At 44.9% G+C, this 19,826-nt stretch overlaps 1 protein-coding gene across 3 annotated transcripts in view; it reads left to right on the top strand.

Annotated features, from left to right (window-relative positions):
- The window catches only part of MTUS2 (microtubule associated scaffold protein 2), a 366,940-nt gene that overhangs the window by 262,581 nt on the left and 84,533 nt on the right, over positions 1-19,826 (top strand). For all 3 annotated transcript variants that reach the window (XM_054719703.1, XM_054719702.1, XM_008158182.3), the window contains one exon: positions 2,600-2,811. In XM_054719703.1, coding sequence (XP_054575678.1) covers positions 2,600-2,811 — 212 coding nt within the window. The remainder of the gene's footprint in view (positions 1-2,599; positions 2,812-19,826) is intronic.

Here is a 19,826-nt window from a genome sequence, read left to right as displayed (position 1 = left end):
AGGACAGTTGGGGGAAACCAGGCCTGCAGGGGAGGGCAGTTGGGGGCAACCAGGCCAGTAGGGGAGAGCAGTTAGGGTTGACAAGGCCTACAGGGGAGGGCAGTTGGGGAGGACCAGGCCTGCAGGGGAGGGCAGTTGGGGGCAACCAGGCCAGTAGGGGAGAGCAGTTATGGGTGACCAGGTCAGCAGGGGAGGGAAGTTAGGGGCAATTGGGTTGGCAGGGGAGGGTAGTTAGGGGCAACCAGATTGGCAAGGAAGGGAAGTTATGGGTGACCGGGCCAACAGGGGAGGGCAGTTAGGGGCAACCAGGCTGGCAAGGGAGGGTAGTTAGGGATGACCGGGCCAGCAGGGGAGGGCAGTTGGGGGTGACCAGGCCTGCAGGGGAGGACAGTTAGGGGTGACCAGGCCAGCAGGGGAGGGCAGTTAGGGGCAATCAGGCCGGCAGGGGAACAGTTAGGCATCAATCAGGCTGGCAGGGGAGTGGTTAGGGGGTGATCAGGCTGGCAGGCAGGCAAGTGGTTGGGAGCCAGCAGTTGGACATCCCTCGAGGGGTCCCAGATTGGAGAGGGTGCAGGCTGGACTGAGGGACACACACACACACACACACACACACACACACACCATGCACGAATTTCGTGCACCGGGTCTCTAGTAGTAATAATAAGAGGGAATAAACCTGACAGCCAAAAATACACAGCAACCTGATTACTTACTACTATCCACAAGCTCACACGTGACTCTGTGTGCCCTAGATTGCAATTAGCTTTAATTCATTGAGCTAGAAATGTGCTTATTATTTCCTTCAGATTTCTAAAAGAAATATCTCCTATAGTATCAGTGTCAGACACCTGGTACCTCAATAATTACAACACTGGAGTGTTTGATGAAATCACCAGCCATAGCAATAAAATGGCAAACAGTAATCATGAAAAGAGCCCACCTGGGGTCTTAGGCTATGTGTTAGAGTTTAATGCACACAGTAAATCTCACATAGTTTGTTGGTAGTTTTTTTTTCTTTTATGTTCAGTATTGAGAATATTGAAATTAAGTACATGTTAACATTGACTTTCCTACAATGTGCAAGTAAATTTTCTGGAATATTATGTATGCTACTGTCATAAAGACAGCTTTAAAGAAGCAATAAGTTCACATTCTACTATTCTATTAAGCCATCCAGTTTAAGATATGTCATATGTGAGGCCACAATGGAATCTCAGATGATTTCTTAATAGGAGGAAGATTTCACTAAAACTGTCTTGGTTACCGTTAAATTACCAATCAGAAGTAGTTAGAGCAATTAACCATCTTTTCTCCTTAAAAGATGAGGCCACTTGTGTGTTCCAAGCCCATTTCTCTGCTCTGCCTGTGTATCAGGTTTTGATTTGCTTTATGTGTTACTCCATAGTGATTTGAAGGTGAGCAAGAGGAGACAAAAGAATGTTTGAGGTATTAAAGTTATTTGTGATTGTGTGGTCAGTGTCTGTCATGTGCCCCAGGATCTACTTGGGCAAAGGAAAGCGTGCACTTTTGGGAAGTAAGTCCATCGTGCAAAGCAGATGTTCTCTGGGTGTCAGGTCAGCCCGAGCTCCCACGAGGAGGACAGCAGCTCTGAGGAAGACCCTTGCTTACCCAGGATCTTGAACCATGCTACAGTGCTTGTCTGTGCTCTTTCTGGGGGCCTTGCCTTTAGCCTTCAAGCTTCAGCGTAATAGTCACTTCTCCTTAAAGCCTCCCCCATCCTGTCCCCAACCCCAGGCAGAGTTTCTCATTCCTTTCCCTGCGTCCCATCGCCCTGCCCATTCATATACCCCCACCATTTGCCTGGCAGGAACCAGATCTCAGAGGCTTCCTGGGCCATGGGAAGGAATGAGCATTTTCTTACTACAATGGAACATAATTGGAGGAAGGGGTCAACACAGGCCATGAGATGTTCGATATTTATAAAGATTATCCTTTATAATCTGTGCAGTGAGAGGAGCAGGGCTTCCCATGGGTGACAGGTCATGGTGGCTTGGACTGGACCAAGACTCGTGGAGGTGGTGTGAGTGGTCACCTGGGGGAATATTTTGGAGGACATTGATGCTGTAGAAATTTAAAGCCAGAAAACCCTGGAGCAGAGGCCATCAGAGGTATGACTTGCATCAGACATCAAAGAAAGGGCCAATAAATGACCACAGAAAGGGAAGCAAGGGCACGTGGGCAGTACTCCCTGATGCTCAATTAAAAGGTTACTACCTTACAACTATGACTTTGACCTGAACTGATTGATTTACTTCCCATTAGACATTTTCAAAGAGTAATTCCCTTGAAGATAAACCATCTACTCTAATCTCTCTAAGCAGACCTGGAAGAAATGGTGGAAGCTGGAAGGAATTGGGCAATTTGGCCTGTTACTCTTTTTCCAAGCATGAAACTTGCACCTAGAACCACATAAGCAGAGCAAATATTTTAAGTCCCTGTCTGTTTTTTCTTTCTAATACTGACAGTGACAAACCATGACCATTCCTTTTTGGCCGCTTGCTCTTGAAGAAATCCTGTAATGAGCTGTTGTCCCCTTGGGGCTGCATGGTTTTTTCACAAGTGACTATTTTTTTAATAGGATACCCCAAGCAGAGGAGCACGGTTCCCCGAAATGGGTTTTCCCCCAAGCCGGACCCGCAGGCCCGTGAAGCCGAGAGGCAGTTGGTTCAGCGGCTGAAGGAGAGGAGCGAACAGCAGGCCAGGCAGCTGGGCCTTGTGCAGCGGGAGCTGAGACGGGCCATCTGCGGCTTCCAGGCGCTTGCCGTGTCCACTCAGCACTTCTTTGGAAAGGTGAGGCCACATTCGATGAATGTTGAAGGGCTCTTAGTTTGGGCAGAGGGTGGTCACATTGGTGTGTGTGTGTGTGTGTGTGTGTGTGTGTTCGCGCGCACATGAGCACATTACTTTGGGTTTCGCATTTGCTTTTCAGAAGGTCATGAAATATCTGGCCGCATGTTTGGGAGCCAAGTTTATAGTGACCTGTGAAAGAAATTAGTTTGGGAAGAATGATTTAGTAACCTGATTCCAAAAGGGAAAATTGTGTCAAAAGGAAAGAAAAGGACATAAATGAACATTTTAAAGGTGAAGTTTTTGGAGGAAATGGGACCCATGATTGTTTGCACTGCAGAGATGAGACAGCCAGATTCTGAACTGTCTGCCTGTTTCAGGTCTCAGGGAGACAGGGCTGCTGCTAGTGCGATGTGCCAGGCCTGGGGCATCTCCACAGGGCCCGCTCCCAGCGCTCCCAGGGCAGATGGGCCTGGGGAGGCTTCCCTGCTCCCTGGGTTGTGTCTGGAAATGCAGATAGATCTGGCTCCTTCTCAGCAAGTACGTGTCCAGAGGCTCCAGGGCCGTCCGGAAGAGAGTCTGTTATTAGCCATAGTATAGTTGAGCTTCCCACCCCTCAACCTGGAACAGAGACTGGTGGAAGCCTGGGGTCTCAGTGAGGCTTTGGTGATTCACCTTGAAGTAGCCAAGGCATGTTTGGGGGTTGGTGCGTGGTTAGGGATTGAACTTTGACCTATGAGGTTTAAATATTGTGAATTAGCATATTAAAAACCCATAGGACATTTTAAATTTCACATATGGACCTCCTGGTATCTATAAATGGGAAAAAGTAAAAATGTTATGTAAGAAAATGAATTAATAGCTCTAGCCAGTTTGGCTCATTGGATAGAGTGTCTACCTGCAGACCGAAGGGTCCTGGGTCTGATTCTGGTCAAGGGCAGGCTCCTCCCCTGCCCGGGCTCTGGTCGGGGCTCGTGCAGGAGACAACCAATCGATATGTTTCTCTCACATTGATATTTCTCTCTGTCTTTCCCTCTTTCTCACACGCTCTCTAAAAATCAAAGGAAAAATATCCTTGGGTGAGGATTAAAAAAAAAGAAGAAGAAAGAAAAAGAAAATGGGCCAGCCAAATTCCTGTCTAATTTAAAGAAGAAAATCAGAAATGTTAGGTAGCACCATGTCCACTGGTTTTATTTATCATCTGAACCTTCAAGTGTGGAGGATTGGCTTTTTATGAGCCCCTCTGCCCTCCCCTGATCCCCAGTGTAGAAACCCAATCTGTCCTTTTCTCTGCTCACTTCTCTTTTGCTTAAAGCTTTCAGCAGAAAGAACCGATTACCAATCTGTTTTAATGAAGGACAAGATGACCAGATTTGGCAGTAACAGACCAATCAGAATTTCATATTGGTCTAGTACTGTTTGTCAACCTTAAACAACCTTATACGGCCACTGAAGTGGCTGTATACCCACCTGTAAGAATTAAGTTACAAACACATTTTTGAGGTGCCAAAGAGGCCTTCCCTGCCATGGTAAATATTGAGCATTTTTCTTGTTAGAGAAAGAGTGGCATGTCTTTTGTTCTTCAGCTGGATGCATGTTTTCCACTGCCTGTCAGGTCTTTAGTAAAGAGAGGAAAATGGGCTTGTTCGTTGAAAATCAATGATGATATTCACATTGTTACTCTGCCTACTCTGGGTTACTCCTTTCATGTATCATTCACAGTTATAGCAAATCCTTGATAGAGTTTCACGTAGACGGACATTGATATAACATACTGGTAATATGAGCTGTGTTTTTCCAGTTGGAACTTTTGGACCTCATTTATGGCATCATGGAGGAGAAGAGAGTTTTAATGCCAAAATTAAGAGTTGGTTCTTGTAGTTTTGTATTTTTGTGTGTCCCAGGAAAATTCCTTGCTGGCCCATGGGCCATGAGTTTCATTTCTCTGCAGCATATACATGGCTCTCAAACCAGAGTGGGGGTTTGCAGGGATCCCCATGGGCCCTCTCTACTGCTGGAGCTGCACATGCCTGGCATTTCAGCAAGATGGATGGTGGACATGTAGTTCATTTTCTTCTCAGTAAATCACAACCAGCAACTCCAGACAGGTCTCCCAAATGACCATGGCATTTTACCTCCCACACAGTGTCTTCTTTTCAACTCTCTCTCCAGGTAAACCCCAGAAGAAAAATGGACATGTTAAAAAAAAAAAAAGCTTGTAATTGAACACCAGTGGCTTCCTCACAGGTTGTCATACATCCTGTGTGGTTTAAGATGATTGATTTGAGAGATTGCTTGTAATGTCGAATGACACCAGGAGGTATGATGTGGGGTGAAGCACCTGGAAAACAGAGACAGAGGCAACTGGAAACCTCCAATGATGGAGCTTCTATGACAAGGATCAGTGATCCTGAGATGCTCAAGGTCACTCGTGTGGGAAGCTAATGCATTGTTATTATGTACTAGAGGCCTGATGCACAAAATTAGTGCAAGGGGCTCGCAGCCCCAGCTTCATTTGGAAGGTCATCCGGAAGGATGTCCAGAAGGACATCCAGTCTAATTAGCATATTACACTTTTATTATTATAAACTAGAGGCCTGGTGCACGAAATTCATGCACGGGGTGGCGGGGGTCCCCTCAACCCAGCCTTCACCCTCTCCAATCCAGGACCCCTTGGGGGATGTCCGACTGCCGGTTTAGGCGCAATCCCAGGGCCTAAATCATGGCCCAGGGATTGGGCCTAAACTGGCAGTCGGACATCCCTCTCACAATCCTGGACTGCTGGCTCCTAATCGCTCACCTGCCTTCCTCCCTGGTCACCCCTAACTGCCCCCCCTGCCAGCCTGGTAGCCCCTCACTAACCCCCTGCCATCCTGGTCACCCCACACAACCTGCTTGTTCAGTCGTTTGGTCATCCCTCACTAACCCCCCTGCCAGCCTGGTCATAGGCAGCCATCTTGTGAGAGCATGATGGTCAATTTGCATATTACCTCTTTATTATATAGGATGAGAAATGGTCATAGCCAAGCATGCCCACTATGAAGAGCATGGCCTCTCTAGCGAGCCTGAAACAGCAACAACTTTTTTATTCTTCTGGTTAGGAGACCCTGCTGGAACTCTACACATGTGTCTTTTCTACACTGTAGTATATTCATCTGCAAAGCCCCACACAGTGGAGAGGGTTCAGTCCCAACAAGGTGTCGGCCAACAAGGAGTCGGCCCCACCTCCACCTTTGTCTAGCTATGGATCTTCAGCAAGTGTCTGGCTCTCTTTAAGCCTCATCATCATCACCAGAAGGAATAATATCCTTGCTGTTGTTCAGACTCCCATTAACTCAGTCACCTCTGTGTGAGTCTCAGTCTCCTCAGTTTCAAATAGGACTAATAACTCTTCCCAAGGGTATCGTGATAATGTTGTGAATTAATGGAGAAGGTACTTTGAACAAATATTCAATAAAACTTTTTTTTTTTTTTTTTTAGTACAAGGCACTCGGACAAAGTCCCTCCCTCAAATATTTTACTCTCAATTAGGATGAATAAGACATGAATGAGATATAATATATAAAGTTAAAACACAGCAAAAACCACTCATTTAATTCTAATATGTACATAAAGGTTTTGGCCTGGGTGTACTTTAAGAATAGTAGTACTTTTCTAGTCCAGCTATTGCACTGCTGCTTTATACTTTTTCCAGAATATGCTGATGCCATTAAGTAAGTCTCAGTATAGGGGAAGTCACTAGAAAAAAGGACTCAGACACTGGATAAGAATCTTTCATTTCTGCCCCATGCTTTACAACTCCTGGCAGGGTGGCTGTGAAAGTTGTCAGTTCACAGCCTGAGCCCAGTGTCCAGAGATTCTAAGACACAACATTTGAGTGCCAGCACCAGCCTCTTGCTTACTCTGGTTCAAGGTAGCTCTTCCCCTGAGGCTAGGCCTGGTTCTCCCCTCTTGCCAAATGGATTTGCTAATATCTGAGTCTAGGACCAACAGGTAGTGTAGTAATGAGTGTGACTCTCAGGGACTCGCACTTCTGAGGATCAAATGGAACGATGTTATTTTCCTCTTGCTGCCTGGTTCCTGAGAACACTACTGGGAGTAGGTAAAATGATGCTAGTGGATCACCTGTGACTGGGAAATACAGGTCAGATTTGGGGGACAGTGGAGGGGAGTGGGCCCCAGCTCAGAGTCACACAACTCAGTGTGTCCTGGATTCTGCCCAGACCTTAGCAGGGTGGAGTTACCAGGATTCAGGAGGATGGGGTCATCAAGAGCCCATGATGGGGAAGCACCTGTCAAGTTCACAGGAAAGTGGGAGGAATGGTTCCCACCCCAAAACCACACAACTTAGTCATTGACACCCCTGAGTCTTCCCAGACCTCTACACCCTGGCCCAGGCAGCTGACTCCTCAACAGGGTGCAAGCTCTATAGTGTGGGCCTACAGGAAGTCCAGAGGGTGGAGCTATTGCTCTTCCCCAGGTGGATGCTACATTGAGGGATATACTCCACCCAACAAAGATGGTGTCTGTGGTGTAAGAGAGAGTCTCAACATAGTTACCCTTGTGGCTGTCCCAAAGCCCAAATCCCAGTCTCTCCTCACATGACTTGTCCTCTCTACCTTCTCTTTGCCAGAGCGCAGGGTTTCAAATGAGCTTTTGTGTGTTGGTCCTTTAAGAGGGTGCCTGTGTCTCTAACAGACTGATGTCTCTCCCTGGTGGACAGAATCCCGATGGATTTTCACAGCCAGATGTTATGTGGGCACCTCTTCCCAGCTCTGGTTCTCTGAGCTGGGGAACCCAGCTTGGGGTTGAGACTCCACACTTCTCAGGGGGAACCTTTGCAGCTGAGATATCCCTCTGGAACCTCAGCCCCCACACTTAGGAGCCTTTTTCATGTCTCTGCTCTTCCTACCAGTCTCATTGAAGCTTCTTCTGTAAATCCTTGGTTATTGGTTATAAGACTTCAGTTAGTCTTCAATTGGTTTTCAGGTTGATTATTCTATATTTTGGTTATAATTCCAGTTTGGTCCTGGGAGGAGGTGAGGGTAACTTCCATCTTGGATCTCTCTCCCAAGAACACTTCTCTTTAGCAGCCCCTGGTGGCTAATCTTGGAAACCATTCAGCTGGTGGTCCCTTATTAAGTGGTGTGCCTCACCCTGTAGCATCAACTTTTATCTAAGTTATATTTGAGGGTGTGTTTATTTTCATTTTATTTTTAATAAGATTATTATAGTTATTAAATATTTTTACATTAATCTGTGTCATTTTATCATTAACTTTATGAATGTGACAGTAGATGATGGTTTTCATTGTTTTTTATGTATTATTAGTTTATGCAGAAAAGGCATGAAAATTAATGTCAAACATTTGTGTACTTTCTATGTTTAATAAAAATTAATGTATCAGTCTCCTTCTTCCCAAAGTGTGTGCATGTGTGTATATGTATGCTTTCACTATTTGATCTTTTATTATAAACTAGAGGCCTGGTGCACAACATTTGTGCACTGGAGGGGTTCCTAAAGCTCAGCCTGTGCCATCTCACAGTCCAGGACCCCTCAGGGGATATCCGACTGCTGTGGAGGCAGGAGAGGCTCCTGCCACCACCACTGCGTTCACCAGCCGTGAGCCCGGCTTCTGGCTGAGCAGTGCTCCCACTGTGGGAGTGCACTGACCACCAGAGAGCAGTTCCTGTGTTGAGTGTCTGCCCCCTGATGGTCAGTGCATGTCATAGCAACCGGTCATTTTGCTGTTTGGTCAATTTGCATATTAGACTTTTATTATATAGGATTTTTAAAATATAAAATGGTAGAAAGAATAATACCCAAATATGCATCATCTATACTTAATATTTATGTACATTTTGCCATATGCACTTTATCTGTGTTTTTGCTGTTAGGTGACTTACTAGTATTTTGGGAGGTACATATTTTTAAATATAGTTCTTCTATATTTCAACTTCAACTTTTCAACTTCAGTTCACTTATGTTAGTAAAAGCTTTTTATCAGCCCTGCCTCTACCATATGAAAGGTTCTATAGAGGGTTCAAAAAAGTAGATGGCAGAGCTCCTTAATAGTAATATCACTCCTGTTTATTGACCATCTCCTATGTCGTAGGTACTTTACACATATTTTTTTAACCCTCTTAACAACTCTACCTGATATAGATATTATTCTCGTGGGACAGTTGAGGAAAGTGAAGCCCAGGGAGATTGTGCAGCCTTCCAAAGACAGCATAATAGAAAGTTATGGGCCACAATATATCCCACACCATATTTTTCCACAATGTTATGATGCTACTTCTTCCTCTCACCCAGCCTTCAAAGTGCTCTTGATGTAGTTAAGGGGGAAAACATAATTGGAAAAAAAAAATGAAACAATAATCCAGAAATTAAACAAAGAGGATTTGAACAGAAAATGACCTAAGGTGAATTTTCACCTATTGCTGTAAGAAAGTGGTATGTGTTCAGGTGAGTGCCCAGTTATTGTGATTCGGAAGGAATTGGTCTGAAAAGGAGACCTGAGAGAGCCCAGGTGAAAAATGCTCATAATGAGAGAGGAAGAATGTGTGTGAGAAGGGGATGCTCAGAGCCTGATGTTTGCAAAGTGGTGCCCCCTCCCTGTCTTTAAACTTCTGGTGAATGAGCTAATGTTTGGTGGATAGAGTTCTAGGGACATGAGGACTTTTTCTAAAAGTTCAATGATTCCTCTAAAACAGATCGCCAGCACCTGGTTGTGAAGATGGCCCAGATTCATTGTCCTTGCTTACCAGTAGAAGCCCTGGGATGGGTTCTTTGTTCAAAACAGTCCGTGTGTATAGAAGGGGAGAAGCAAACAGACAGAGATAGAATCCTCTTGTAAAATAAAGGCTTGCTTGCTTGCTTTAGCCATTTAGCACATTTAGATTTTAACCTCAGTGATTCACCAGCATGCATGTCTGCCCTAGCGCTCCAAAAGCAGCAGAGAAGCCATCGTGCCCATCAGCCAAAGGATTCGATGTTTCAGAGACTTCCCACTGAGTGAAGCTCTCAGAGCAGTAATTACACCTGATCAAAATGGGAAACAGTGAACTCTTTGTTGTTCCCTAAATCCTAAAAATGCCCATTTAAATATACTGCTTTGTTCCCCTCCCCCTTATAAGCAGTGCCCTGTGATTATCTTTTCTTCCTTTAATTTTATGTTGAATAACTAAAGGCTTAGAGAAAATGTGAGCATTTAGGTTGGCATTTCTGACATTTGTTCAGCATATAACCTGGTGGGAAATGTTAGTGAAGTAAATTGTTCCAATGATTGTTGTTCTGAAATAATGTTTTGCATCACAGAAGTAAGTATAGCCACACTACCTGGCTGGTGTGAGTATTTGCTTTTACTCTTAGGACTCTAACTTAAGGAAATTTTTAGCATAACTCCCCAAATACCACAATATTACCAATATCAAACAGGGCTTTGAAGTAATATGAACTCCTGGCCTAGGGTGTCAAAAATGGAAAACATTGTAGTGGGTGGGAAATAAAACTCAAAACTGCAAAGTTCTAAACTTTCATGAAAGATTCCCAATCCTGGGACTTCATTGATGACAATATAAATTTCTTTTTTTTTTTTTAACAGATTTTTTTTTAATATATTTTATTGATTTTTTACAGAGAGGAAGAGAGAGGGATAGAGAGTTAGAAACATCGATCAGCTGCCTCTTGCACACCCCCTACTGGGGATGTGCCCGCAACCAAGGTACATGCCCTTGACCGGAATCGAACCCAGGACCCTTGAGTCCGCAGACCGACGCTCTATCCACTGAGCCAAACCGGTTTCGGCAGACAATATAAATTTCATAATGAGGTAATAAGCTAAGAATAGATACTTAAGGTAGAAACAAGTTGTCCCCATTCAGTTCAACTCTCTTATACTTTGTCATAAGTGGGTTTTTTTCTTTTTAATTAAATGACATTCCTTTTGAATATATTCGTGCTTGGCATAACTGCATTTTGGTCAATGATGGACCATGTATATAATGGTGGCCCCATAAAATTATAATGGAGATTAAAAAATCCTATCACCTAGTGACTTCATAGCCATTGTAAGTCATAGTGCAACACATAACTGTTTTGTGCCTCTCCTTCTAGCAATAGCAATGTTATCATCTAGAAATGCCTGGGGGCACTCGCCTAGGCCATGAACTTCTCATGAATATCTCTGCTTTCTAAACCAATGTTACAATTGGACCGACCCTTAATGGTTCTTATTATTGCAAGAGGTCCTTCGGTGATAACCATTAGGAAACTTTGTAAGAAAACAACAGTGTATTACTTGCAGGTCCTGAGGTGTATGACGTTGAAGTCATTTGTGGGGGTGGGGGGGAGTGTGGTACCTGGGGTTCTGCTTATGTTGGCATTAAGGACGGACCTAAGGTTTCCTATGGATCATTCTTTATTTGTGAATCTAAACATAAGAGCCAGAATTTGAAGTGGGAAGAGAAAAAAACAAGTAGCCCAAATGTTCAGTTGTTCAAATCAACCAAAATCTAAAACAAAGATCCTTACGAAGGGGAGGCAGCCTGGCTCTTTATCTAGTGAGTGGCTGGTAGTGTGTTTATTCAGATAGCCTTCCTTGAAATGGATGCCTCAGCAATCCAAGCTTAAGTCAGGCACTTGTGTTACAAAAGAAGAGCCAACAGTAAAGGCTAACACCGCAATCACTCCAGTGCGTGTGGTGATGCTGGTGTAAACAAACCCACTGCCCGGCCGGCGGTATAAGTGTATAGCGCGTACAGTCACAGTAGTGCGCACCACCGTCTAGGTGGTAAGTGCACTCTGGGATGTTCCCACCACCACGGGATCACCCACGGACATGTTTCTCAGAACGTGTCTCCTTCATTAAGCAGTTCATGACCCAGGACCATGCAGAGAGACGCCCTGGGAGAAGAAAGAGGAGTTCCACCTTCTCCTCTGTAAAGGAGGCCTCAGGCTTTTTGCAGACCCTCCTTGGCAGTTGGGTAAATGTGGTCTGTAGTAAAAGTGCACGCCTTTAAAATATTCTACATGCAGAAGCCAGTGTAGTTTCCTACAGGCCAGGGAGGCAGCAGAGTGCAGTGGGAATGCTACCTTGCGAGGCCACACTATTCAACCCATCTAGACCCATGCCCTCTGACAAATACTAGTACCAATGTCTCTACTTAAATGCACTGGAAATCTATTTTTAAGTAAATTAAATGCTGTAAACCTCTCTCAAAGAAAAAAAAAAAAACAAGTTGAAGGAACAATAAATTTCAAAAATAATTACTGCCTGAGGAGATAGGAGATATGGTTTCCTCAACTCCAGAACCTTTTTCCTGTGACAGATGAGTTTTTTAACTTTCCTAAACCTCAGTGTTTTTATTCTCAAAGGAATTCAAAGAGCTGGGAGGCTTTGCTAGAAATAAATGATAGAGATTTATTCAAGGGTCTTAGATTTTGCAAAGGGGAAACACAGTTAGGCAAATACCCAGAAATATTCCAAAGAAGAAAGAAAAGTTAAAAGTTTTTATAGTAAAAAGTGCATTCTTGAGCATAATGAATCCTGCATTCTTAGCCCTAGGATGGTCCAGAATGGTTATCAGTCAGATGCCAGGCTGTTAGGATGATGGATGCCAGGTCGTCTGAGTGACTGACGCCAGGTGGTCTGGTCATGCCTGGTGGTTGGATAATGGATGTCAGGTGGATGTAAGTATGAGTCCTTTGGGGGTAATCAGGTGACCTTGTGTCCCAAGTAGATCCTGGGAAAGGATCTGGGGTGTTTATCTAAGTCGGCCCTTTGGATAAACTTTAACCGTGCAGGTGTCGGGACATTCAAGTAGATGCTAGTGAAGAGGCTACTCTACGTAAGCAGGACCAAGGGCAGGCATAGAACCAAAAAGACCAGAAGCTTTAATTTCAATTTTAAACATACACAAAACTATTCAATTAACTGCCAGAGGAATTACACCACATGAAACATATGCAATTGCAAATCACACAGCACTTTATTACTCACAATAGTTCCTGATGCTATGGGTACAGGCTTTAACAGGATCCCGGTAGTGCTGTCCTCTGGGGTCCGGCAGCTGGGCTGGGCTGGTCTGGATGCAGGGGGCCGGCATTCCTCACCGGAGAGCTCGGTCACGTCTCATCAGGAGGTACTAGCCCTTCTTCTGTCGTCTGGCAGGGAGAGGAGCATGGAGCGGCATCACTTGCCGGACTGACAAACAGATGTGCCTTTATGGTGGTCTCGACAGGTGAGCACTGTTGGCTGGTCAGGACCCACTTTTAAAGCCTGTTCGTACCCGCAGCAGTTCAGGTGGCTGTCAGTGAATTACGTCAATGCACACATGTTCATCTCAAACAGGGCGAGGGGCTACATGTGGTTATCTAGGGAGAGTACATCACTCACACATATGGTTATCTTAGCAAATCACTCTGAGTCAGTAATAGAAGTTCAAATCCTTATCTATGGGGTACACACGCTTCAGGGCAGTAGGGAATGTGTCCTTAATATCACACTTTAAGTTTCGAGAAAGTTAACTCAAATCTTTCAAAACCTTTTAAACATTTTTAGACATTTTTAAACATTTTTAAACATTTCTATATATTACTATAACACCTTGGTACGTGAGTCCTTTGGGAGGTGATCAGAGGTAGATCCAGGAATTGATGCAGAACTGGAAAGTTCAAAAAAGTTTACGTTCCCAGGCTCATTAGAACAAGGATGGAGTCCTTCTTCGTGCCTCAACCTTCATAATGCTAATAATAATTTTAGCAGCTTGGTTAATTATTATCTGTGCCCTATCTTCACCCTTTTCTCCCTATAAAATGTGGTGACTAAAGGTCCAACTTCAGGGACAAGACTAGAGTGAAGGGGCCCTGGCATTTGTGATTTGATTCAGTTCCTCTAACTGTGGCAATGCTGCCACTTAAATGCCAGAAAATGCCCAGCTCCTCCTCAGGTGAGCTCATTGCAAGGTGCCTGCTCATTGGTGCAGCCCAATTTCAATGTACCTGCTATGACTATCACAGTTTAGAGAATATGTTCAATTTTCCTCTTTGGGAAAACCATTTTTAAGTAGCCAGTTGCTGTGTAGCATTTAAAACCCGAGTGAATTTCTAAGGATATTGCCATCTCCTACAGCTTCTCGGGGCACTGCCAGCACAGAGAGAGGGGGCTGTGGGTGGCTGTCTGATGAGGCTAACCCTCTCCTTGCCTGCTGTTGCCATCTGCTTTCCAAAAGGTGCATGTAGTGGGTTGTGCTGTACCTTTTCATCCAGGTTAGACCTGGGAACATGGGGCCCTTTATTTAAGGCACCTGGTTGCCTGTAATGAATTGTGCTGAGATCCTCCCTCCACATCTCCCACCCCACCTCCCCTCAGTATTGTACACTCTGAATTACCTTTGATCCACAGACACCTCACTGTCTACCCTAGCCATCCTGGTTAATTCAACACCCATTTGTTAAAGGGGAGATCTGAAAACTAGGTCTCAGACCCTGACTTCCAAGTCTGGAGGAGAGACATTTGTTAGATCACAGCAGAAAGGAGGATTCCTCTAGCCGGGGCCCCAGTCCCCCCTCAGAGCAGACGGAGGCTTATGCACTGGCCTTCAAGAGTAAGTAAGACTTCAGTCCTCAGAGGTGAAGGATCCAGCACTGCAGGTGGCAGGGTCCTGGGAAAGGGCAGGACAGTGCTGGGAAGAGTCTAATTTGCCCAAAGGTTGGAGTGTAGGACTGCCAGTAACTGGAAATGGGACAGAAGGGTTTGGGGACTTGGCAGAGCAAACTAAAGAGAAGGGACTCTGTTTGAGGCGATCGGGATGCACCAAGAGTTTTGGACATAGTACAAAAATGTTTGGAGCTGCATTTGAGGAAGAGGAATGTGGTAGCAGGTTGAGATGGGTGGTAGGAAGAAAACTCCAGGCAGAAAAACACTTAGGTGGTTCTGCCAGAATAACTAACAATCCAGGGGAGAGGTGGAAGGTGCTGGAGGCTAAGAACAGTAGTTACCATAATAAATGCAAGAAGTTGGTCAAAAGGCTGATGGACATCTACAGCAGGGCTGAAGATCTGCATATTATTACCTGCTGCCAAACAGCTGAGGGCAATTCCCCTAACCTGATAATCCTTTATTGTTTATCAAACCTTACCTTTGCTATGTATATCTGCTTTGCTAAAGGGAAAAATGTGTGAATAAAAAGCCGTGGGTCGGGACATTCAGAGAGCCAATCCACTAGATAGCTGGTTTCCATCTGGCTACCCCAAAATGCCTTCCAAATTTATATTTCTTGTCTAGTTTCTATTCATTTATGTCGTAGCCCCTTCTCCAGATTCCTGAACCCTTGCTGCAAAAAGACTGTGGCAGGAAGGGCCAGAAGGAGGATCTGGGTGTTGATGGAAAGGGGTGGACAAATATAGGAGTGAGGCTCAGGGTCATGAACCGATTCTGGGGCCCAGGTGGTAAGTGACAAAACCTCACCCCAACAACTCCTGAGCAGAATCACAAAACTGTGGAATGTGAGTGTTAAGAACCTAGGACCTGTGTGTGTTTATAGCTCAGAATTGTTTAAAGGGGTCACGGGTCCTCTTGTTAAATATCTTCTATGGGACTATACATTTTGAGCATCAACGAACTCTCCAGAGGTGATAAGGGCTGGTGGATGGGCATTTTTTCATTTAAAAAAATATACTTTTAACTCAAATATCACCTGTCCCTTTGAAATTCAGAATAAACTGTCTGGAATCTCATCCCACATTTCAGGGATGTCCTGTGTCCCATTCTCCCAGGAATTTCAGGTGGGAGGAGCTTCCATTATTTAGAGTTAATGTGTGGCTCTGAAATTCTGCTGCTCTTAAATTAATTTAATGCATGGTTTCTACCACCCTGCTTGTGCTGGTTGTGTTTCAGCAGCATCCCTCCACACTGGGGTAGCTTCCCTGACCCCCATGTTGATTTCCAACATCCTTTCTGCTCTATGATGCTGGAGAGTTATGATTATTGGGTTAAATTTGAGGTTAGATGTCAGGAGAGAAAAAGGAAGCTCTAGAAAATCAACATGGGAGAATTGACATGAAAAAGGATGAGATTGACAGGATATTGTGTACAGAGGAGCAAAGAGGACACAGGACACAGCCCTGTAGGGACCAGGGAAGGAGCAAAGGAGAAAGAAGCAGGAACTGGTAAGAAAAGGTGTTGTTGAAAGGACGAACCCCTCCTCATCGAAGCCAAGGAAAGAGGAACTGCCGAAAGGGGAGAGTGCTCTGCAACAACAGGTACCAGACAAGGGGTAAACCTAGGAAAGATTGAGGAAGTACCCTAGAACTTGGCAATTTTGGTTGTGCACAGGTCTGGGCAACAGATTATCCTGTCTCCCTGACAATCAAATGGTTTAGCAAAGTTTGGCCTCCCTTCTGCCCACTGTGAAGCGGGCACTTTACTCTGTGAGAAGTGGCAATGGTGACATCTACAGGGCATTGTGTGGAAGTGACAATCTGTGCCCAGAGAGAAGAGCACAGGCCAAGCATTCCTCCAGTTCCAGGGGACTTTTCACTGAGCAGGTGCTGTTCCCTCCCCCTGTTCACTGAAGTGTGAGCGGCAGACCCACCCATGCCCAAAGGTAATTGAAACTAGGTTTGAAATGAAAAGCACACAACTTTCATTTTTCATTTTATTCCTGACAATCAAATTACTAAGACAGCAAAAATGAGATTTATGTGGTACACTGCAGCCAGTTTGCCTATGACATAATTCACAAAAGCAATTATGTGTTGCACAAACTTAAGAGGCAAACCACCTATATCTGTAATTCAGCCCCTACTGAGCATGAAAGTCCATCACTTCAGCTCTATCAGGAACAAAAAGAAAAGCATTTACAATGCAAAAAATATTGAGACCCTGTTACATGACAATGTTCTCTTGAAAGCAAAGACCCTCCTAAATACTGTGCTGACAAAATAGATAGGAAGTGATATCATTTCTGAAATTTTCAGTGATAGTATTTCCCCACTTTTTGTTTCAGTTTGAAGGAAACACATAGCCAGAAAACTATGTTTATTTTATAAGCACAGAGGAGGCAGAGGGAAAGGGAGGGGGAGGGGGAAAAAAGAAGAAATGCAGTAAATAGAAAAGTTACAAAGATATAATAGATATTAATGCAACTATGTCAATAATGTGAGTGGTCCAGACATACCAATTAAAAGACAGAGATTGTCATAAATGATTGTTTAAGAACCCAACTGTGTGTTGTCCACAAGAAACTCAAACTAAATATAAAGATTCAAATTAAAAATAAAGGAATGGAGAAAGATACACATGCTAACACTTACTAAAAGGAAGTTGGAATAGCTATATTAATTTGACAAGCAGACTTCAGAACAAGTAATATTATCAGAGGTAAGAAATGATAAAGGGGTCAGTTCTCCACAAGACAGAGAAAGCATGAAGGTAGTTGTTCACAGTTTAAACTGATTCTGTTTGGACCCACTGAATTTTACATCCTTTTGCAATTCTGAGAACCATGTTGCTTTAATCTCAAAAAATCTGAAAAGCCTACAGAATTTAGGGGGAAAGTAATTGTGAATCTCCGATGTGTCCTGGGCACTTCTATGCCTGTTATATTTTTGTGCATTATCTTGTTTAATGCTCTGGTTCATCTTTTGATGCAGATGTTAGGGTGCCCATCTTATAGATAACTCAGGTTGATTTGATTGAGTAATATTTGGTTGATTATTTCATTCATCAAATACAGGGTGGGGCAAAGGTAGGTTTACAGTTGTTAGTGTGCAAAACACAGTTTATTCTTGTATGTTATTTATTAATTATTGTATTACTTTCCATACAAACAACTGTAAACCTACTTTTGCTCCACCCTGTATTTAGCAAGCACCTGCTAAATGTCAGAATAATAAATGAATATGATACAAAATGTCAGAATAATAAAATGGATATGATACAGGGTCTTCCTTCAAGAAGATCCCAGTCAAATAGCTCACCTAATAGTTGTAAAGCTATTTGCTCCTCTTAGTATTGCCAAAGATAGGCAGGAGAGCTCTTAGTATTCCCATTTTCCAAATAAAGAAGCAGAGCAAGAGGGCTGTTTCTGCTCTAAACTCTCCTGGCTAGTAAGTAGTAAAACCAAGACTTCAATCCAGTATTCCTTCCACCATTCCGACCATGGTATTTCATTGACAAAGACATGAAATTATTTATTGTGATCAGAATAATGCAGAGGTGGGTTTAGCCTATCAACATTGTAGCTGGATAAAACCATGTGTGACATTTATTGCAGCCCCTGCCTCTGACCAGGGCTGCATGGAAAGTGACAGTTCCCAAAATGCCACAGGACCCCTTAACACAGGACCCCTTTTCAGGCAGTGGTGAGAGTGTTTCTGCTTTGATTTTCCTTATTCCTATATCAATCTAGCAACACCAGGTGACCGAAATCTCAACGCAAGATAGCATCTTGACCTCATGCTGAGATATCACACTTCTGACATTCAGTGAAGGACAGTATTCAGTGGCTGCAGGAAAAAGCCATGCTCCATTCAACAATACCATTGGCCGAGGAACACTAGTACCGGTATGGGGTTTTGTATTGCCCCAAATTGCCAAATCCTAAGTAAAGCTCAGTATTTTGCCCACTCCTGGGATAAAAACCCATTCATGGGATACCATCCACCATGCCCAGGGCAAGCCATGAAACAGATTCAAATGTTTGTTGAGTGAGAGCCACAAGATGCTATGTATTTTCCCAAAAGTAAGGCCTGAGCAAGTTTTCAGACCTGAGATATTCAGAATGTTGTTGTTTTTCTTTATATAGTCAGGAAGTTTTCCTTCTTCAGATCTTAATGTGTACTACTGCAAATGAGCAGCTCCTCACACATCATTTCTTATATGAAAATCCAGCACACAAACCAGGTGGGTGATCCAAAAGATCCCAATTGAATTCTGGTTTTGGGTGTGATGGAGAGAGCACACTCTGCCCAGGATCCCCCGTGGAACACAGCATATACCTGTGGGCAGAATGCATGGAGCAGCTACTGGAACTCTGGAAAGTAACAGGTAGCAGGCAGACTGGAAGGAAGACCAGAATTTGAAGTATTACAGAACTGGTGGTGAATTTACAAGCTTTTCTCTCCAGTAGTTCCTGGCCTGAACTCAGTGCAGTTTGAAACCTGGAAGTGGACACCTGGACATGGTGGCAGGAACTCCAGGAGAAGCCTCTGTTTCTGGTTCCAGAAGTGGGAAAGAGAACTCCTAGCACTCTGAGGGAGCCACGTGAAGCTCCCTTTTGTTCTCCATTTTCTCCTAACAGCACCCTACAAGTGGCCTTATGATTGTGGCCACCGGAGCCTACCAAAGCCGAACCCCAAGGGAAGGGCACCTTCTCTCTGCTTGTTGTAACTGTATCCCATGAGGGTGGGGCAATCTCATTGCTTTTATTCTCTCTCTGACACTTAGCCACATATGTGAGCACAGTTGTGAGAAGTGTACAACAGATGGGGTACTAAAATCCCAGCCTCTTGGGTCCCGGGTCCGGGTGAGGCTGCATGCCCCTGAGTTCGGGCGAGGCCACGCGCCCCTGGGTCTGGGTGAAGCTGGATCCCGGGTCTGGGTGAGGCTGTGCGCCCCTGGATCTGGGTGAGGCCGTGCCCCTGGGTCCGGGAGAGGCCACGTGCCCCTGGGTCCAGGTGAGGCCATGTGCCCCTGGGTCTGGGTGTAGCTGAATCCCGGGTCCGGGTGAGGCCGTGCGCCCCTGGATCCGGGTGAGGCTGGGTCCCGGGTCCGGGTGAAGCTGGATCCCGGGTCCGGGTGAGGCTGTGCGCCCCTGGATCCGGGTGAGGCTGGGTCCTGGGTCCGGGTGAGGCCGTGCCCCTGGGTCCAGGAGAGACCACACACACCTGGGTCCGGGTGAAGCCATTCGCTCCTAGATCCGGGTGAGGCTGGGTCCCGGGTCCGGGTGAGGCCACACGCCCCTGGGTCCGGGTGAGGCCACGCACCCCTGAGTCCGGGTGAAGCCGTGCCC

This window comes from Eptesicus fuscus, chromosome 7, assembly GCF_027574615.1.
Source record: "Eptesicus fuscus isolate TK198812 chromosome 7, DD_ASM_mEF_20220401, whole genome shotgun sequence".
NCBI lineage: Eukaryota > Metazoa > Chordata > Mammalia > Chiroptera > Vespertilionidae > Eptesicus > Eptesicus fuscus.
This window is presented reverse-complemented; position numbering and strand designations above follow the sequence as displayed.